The sequence below is a fragment of the Salvelinus alpinus genome, chromosome 15 (assembly GCF_045679555.1).
Source record: "Salvelinus alpinus chromosome 15, SLU_Salpinus.1, whole genome shotgun sequence".
Lineage (NCBI taxonomy): Eukaryota > Metazoa > Chordata > Actinopteri > Salmoniformes > Salmonidae > Salvelinus > Salvelinus alpinus.
Window position 1 is genome coordinate 55,083,630 of NC_092100.1, and position 5,600 is coordinate 55,089,229.

Sequence of the window (5,600 nt, forward strand, 5' to 3'; positions counted from 1 at the left end):
GATCTGGGGAAGGGTACCAAAACATTTATGCAGCATTGAAGGTCCCCAAGAACACAGTGGCGTCCATCATTCTTAAATGGAAGAAGTTTGGAACTACCAAAACTCTTCCTAGAGCTGGCCGACCGGACAAACTGCGCAATCGGGGGAGAAGGGCCTTTGTCATGGAGGGAACCAAGAACTCGAGAGTTCCTCTGTCGAGATGGGAGAACCTTCCAGCCATATCTGCAGAACTCCTCCAATCAGGCCTTTATGGTAGAGTGGCCAGACGGAGGCCACTCCTCAATAAAAGGAACATGACAGCCCGCTTGGAGTTGGCCAAAAGGCACCTAAAGACTCTCAGACCTTGAGAAACAAGATTATCTGGTCTGATGAAACCAAGATTGAACTATTTGGCCTTAATGCCAAGCATCACATCTGGAGGAAACCTCCCTACGGTGAAGCATGGTGGTGGCATGCGGCAGGGACTGGGAGACTAGTCAGGATAGAGGGAAAGATGAACAGAGCAAAGTACAGAGAGATCCTCCCCATCCAACCTAGCCAAGAGAACCAAGACAATTTTCTCTGACCTAAATGTAACACTGATATCAGGCGGTAGTGGAGGATTGTACATTAAACAAGAAACTGCACTTGAAATACTCAAACCATTTTTTTTATTGTCTTGTAACTTCTGCATACAGGTGTTGCAAATAAAGACATGCATTTGTTCAAATACAATATCTATTGTATTAATACTTAATAAAAACGTATTTTAACTATTTATATTTGCTTCAACAGTCTCGCATAGTTATTTCAATGAAAAATTTGATTTCATGTACAAAAAAATAACAAATATATTTCATAACTTTTTCTTTCTTCTCCATGTGTTCACTCAGTTATCTCTTACAGTTATTATTGATCCCTTCAGTTGTCCTCTCCTTTTGTTTTGCGTCTTCTTTTATCTCCAATCACAAAAGCCTTCCTCGATAATCATCACTAATCTGCAAAACATTTCATATCCCAAAGTAAACAGATGTAATTATAGTTCTGTGTCGTAGCAATATGCCGACTACAGGAATTGATCTTCTCGGTACATGCAATGTTTCGTGTGCCTTACCAAGCGTCAAACATCTTCTTTCTGCCCTCCATGCCTGACATGGCATCCACATTTTGACGCCAGTCGGTAACCTCCTCTTTCTGTGGGGACCAGAAATGTATCATTGACACTCGATCAGTCATTGACAAACAAACTAGCGTGAGAATAAACAAACACGTTCATCATTTGGATTCGAGATGAAGAGCATCTTAGATGTCTACTGTCTGTGATAATAGCTCAATATAACAAGTAAAAGCGAGTAGACGTCTTGACAAAGTGCAACGGACTGAGCATGGACCAGTCTTACCTTCTCCTCTGCTTTCTTGACTGTCTTGAGGTTGGACTTGAAGTCGATTGTCTCTTTGTGCTTGGAGCCCAGCAGAACACTGAGCATCATCTCAGCTGAGATCTTCACCTTCTTCAGGCTTGGCTTCTTGAACTTGCTCTGCAGCTCAATGATCTTCAGCCCCAACTCATGGCACTGGCAGAGCACAGAGGACATAAAAACTTTCAGTCACAATACAGGCTTTCACATTTACTGTGACCATTGTCAATGTCCCAAATGGCACCCTATTCCCTTTATAGTGCACTAATTTTGACCAGGCCCTATAGGGCTTTGGTTAAAAGTAGTGCACTATATAGGGAATAGAGTGCTATTTGGGACAGATCCGTAGTCTTCCCAGTTGTACAGCAACGAGTATGTACTGTAGCTGACGTTCCCTCTTAATTAATGTTGTGAACTCATAGCCACTGGGAGGCAGTGTTTTATATTATCAAAGACAGTACAGAATGAAGATGGAAATAGAAATCCCTGATCACGCTTATAGCGATGTCATGGCGACGTTGGATAGCTAAATTCATACACAGAAACACGTCATCGGGTCTAACGGTCAACTCTCGCTGAACTGCATCTGTGCAGGCCGTCAAATAAAAGGTACTCCTTTGATATGAAGCTGTTTGTCACTTTCATGAGGTTGGAGTAATGACATGTTCAGCTATGTAAGACATTGGCTTGAATCTAGGTTGTGCCTTTAGATTTCGAGAAAATTAACAACCGAGGAAGAATTTTTCACTTCTCTCATTGACTTCTCAAACCCCAAACCCCAGCCTTTTTAAAATGTTTCTCTTTTTTTACAAAAAATTATTAAGTATTTGGTTTTAAATATTTTTAAGTGTCAAAAGTAAATGTAACTTCAAAAATATACTTAAGTATCAAAAGTTAAAGTAAAAGTATAAATAATTTCAAATTGCTTACATTAAGTTTTTTTAAATCTACAGATAGCCAGGGGCACTCTCCAACACTCAGACATAATTTACAAATTAAGCATTTTTATTTAGTCAGTCCGCCAGATCAGAGGCAGTAGGTATGACCAGGGATGTTATCTTGATAAGTGTGTGAATTGTACCAATTTCTTGTCCTACTAAGTATTCAAAATGTAACAAGTACTTTTGGGTGACAGGGAAAATGTATGGAGTAAAAAGTACATTCTTTTCTTTAGGAATGTAGTGAAGTAAAAAGAAAAGAAACCCCAAAAAACTACTTAATGTAGTACTTTAAATTATTTTTACTTAATACTTTACACCCCTGATCTTTTGTCATTTCCCTCTGCAATTATTTGTTTTCTACAAATTATTTTTTGAGTATCCTACCTCCTTGTCATTTTTGGTAACTTTCAGTCGCACGTCGTATCGCTCCTCATCTACCACGTCGATCTTACGGTGCAGATCTTTGCACAAATCCTGCCAAGAGAACAAAAGACAGACAATTTATCAGATTTTCTTTTGTTGCACTTTCTGTAAAGAATTTCAACTGTCGTGTATTATAATGCATTATGCACACCCTCACATGGCGACATAAATGCACTCATAACAGTATTGTATACAATGTCAATGTGAGTATCAGTATGTATACCTAGGTCTATATCCAGGTCTCTGTTGAAAAATAGATTTTTATCTCAACGAGACCCACCTAGTTAAACAAATTCTAATATACTTTCATCCCTTATTTTACTGAGAAAAATTATCATCTACAGCAACAACCTGGGGAACAGTTACAGGAATGAGCTAATTAGGTGGCCATATTGGGAATTTAGCCAGGACACCAGGGTTAACACCCCTACTCTTACAATAAGTGCCATGAGATATTTAATGACCACAGGATACCTATTTTAACATCCCAACTGAAAGACAGCATCCTACATAGGGCAGATATTTTTTTAGACCACAAAAAAGTGCCTCCTACAGGCCCTCCAACACCACGTTTAGCAGTATCTGGTCTCCCATCCTGGGACAGACCAGGACCAACCCTGCTTAGCTCCAGAGGATAGCCAGTAGTGGGATGCAGGGTGGCATGCTGCTGGCAGACTAAAGTTCAAATAAATAATACCATGAGCTCATCCACAGACAAGCCAGAAAGCTTGAGAGGAGGGACTCTCTCAGCCAGAGCTTCTTCTCTTTCTCTCTTCTTCTCCTCCGTCTCAACCTCTAGCATCTGGCCAGCTACTGTCAGCAATCGGATCTTTAGGAAGGAAACATAAAGCTGCAGTCAGCAATCTGATCTTTAGGAAGGAAACATAAAGCTACCACATGAGGTTGGTGGCATCTGAATTGGAGAGGACGGGCTCGTGATAACGGCTGGAGCGGAATGAGTGGAATTGTATCAAACACGTGTTTGATGCGATTCCATTCGCTCATTCCAGCCATTTATTATGATCTGTCCTCCCCTCAGCAGTTTCCACTGACAACTGCAGTGATCAATCTGTAGTAAGTATACAGCTACAGTCAGCAATCTGATCTATAGGAAGCACAAACATCCAAAGGAATGTAAACGTAGGTTCAAAAGGTCACAAGAGGTCGGGGTTCATGAGCTACACATGAGCTACGCGTTATGACACGCGTTCTGTTTATGTCAGTGGAGGCTGCTGAGGGGAGGACGGCTCATAATAATGGCTGGAATGGAGTCAATGGAATGGTATCAAACACATCAAACATGTGGTTTCCATGTGGTTGATGCCATTCCATTGACTCCATTCTAGCCATTATTATGAGCCGTACTCCCCTCAGCAGCCTCCACTGGTTTATATACTGTTCATATCTCAAATCAAATCAAATCAAATCTTATTTGATACACGTGATTAGCAGATGTTATTGCGGGTGTAGCGAAATGCTTGTGCTTCTAGCTCCGACAGTGTAAGACTACATGTTTTTTTCTTGTGTTGACCATGGATGCCAATGCTCACCTTCAACCCCAATCGTCGGGCTGAGGAGATCTTGGACTTTTCTTTTGGTTTGGGCCTGTGTCAGCATTAAATGACAGAGGGGGGGAAATAGAGAACATAGAGATGTGCTGTTCTGTTATATGATGTGGTTAATCTTTCCAATGCACACGTAAATATCAATACTTACGCGTCCGCCATGTTTCCCTTATTGTCTTAGCCCTGAAATTTGGAGGTAGAAGAAGTTAGCATTTTCACCCTCCACACAAACAAAAAAAACTAAACAACAGAACATTCAGGCTTATATACCGTTCATGAGCATCCAGGTTGGCCTTTTTATCAACTGGTGCTAAAAAATATATATACATTTTGTAATAATCTTCTTCTTTTTTTATTTTTATGTATTTGGTAGAAAAATATATTGCAAATACAATGTAGTGTATCTTTCACAAATTGTTGCCTCATGTTGCCTCATTGAACCTCTTTTAGATCATTTAATGTGCACTGCTGGTTAAGCCTGTGTCCAAGTCCAATAGAGGCCTGTGTCCAAGTCCAATAGAGGCCTGTGTCCAAGTCCAATAGAGGCCTGTGTCCAAGTCCAATAGAGGCCTGTGTCCAAGTACAATAGAGGCCTGTGTCCAAGTCCAAAAGAGGCCTGTGTCCAAGTCCAATAGAGGCCCGTGTCCAAGTCCAATAGTGGCCCGTGTCCAAGTCCAATAGTGGCCTGTGTCCAAGTACAATAGAGGCCTGTGTCCAAGTCCAATAGAGGCCTGTGTCCAAGTCCAATAGAGGCCTGTGTCCAAGTCCAATAGAGGCCTGTGTCCAAGTCCAATAGAGGCCTGTGTCCAAGTACAATAGTGGCCCGTGTCCAAGTCCAATAGAGGCCTGTGTCCAAGTCCAATAGAGGCCTGTGTCCAAGTCCAATAGAGGCCTGTGTCCAAGTCCAATAGAGGCCTGTGTCCAAGTCCAATAGAGGCCTGTGTCCAAGTCCAATAGAGGCCCGTGTCCAAGTCCAATAGAGGCCCGTGTCCATACTTGAGGAAGGGAGGTATTTTATTGTAAACTATTTGAAATGTGTTCAGTATGTAAGGCAGAAGAGGGCTCTTGTTATTTGAAGCTCACAGGATGTGAGGGTGAATGAGTAAGACAAAAATGTAAGTGCCTTTGAAAGGGGTACAGTAGTACAGTAGGTGCCAGGTGCAGTGGTTTGTGTCAAGAACTGCAACGCTACTGGGTTTTTCAGGCTCAACAGTTTCCCGTGTGAATCAAGAATAGTCCACCACCCAAAGGAAATCCAGCCAACTTGACACAAC

At 41.6% G+C, this 5,600-nt stretch overlaps 1 protein-coding gene across 1 annotated transcript; it reads right to left on the reverse strand.

Annotated features, from left to right (window-relative positions):
• Nucleotides 1-719: 719 nt before the first annotated feature.
• Nucleotides 720-4,578, reverse strand: LOC139539290 (troponin I, slow skeletal muscle-like). Its single transcript, XM_071342135.1, has 7 exons — nt 4,478-4,578; nt 4,312-4,366; nt 3,459-3,590; nt 2,723-2,812; nt 1,380-1,553; nt 1,094-1,173; nt 720-977 (listed from the first exon to the last, which is right to left on the reverse strand). Coding segments are annotated over exons 1-7 (543 nt in total). The 5' UTR covers nt 4,489-4,578; the 3' UTR covers nt 720-976.
• Nucleotides 4,579-5,600: the final 1,022 nt, after the last annotated feature.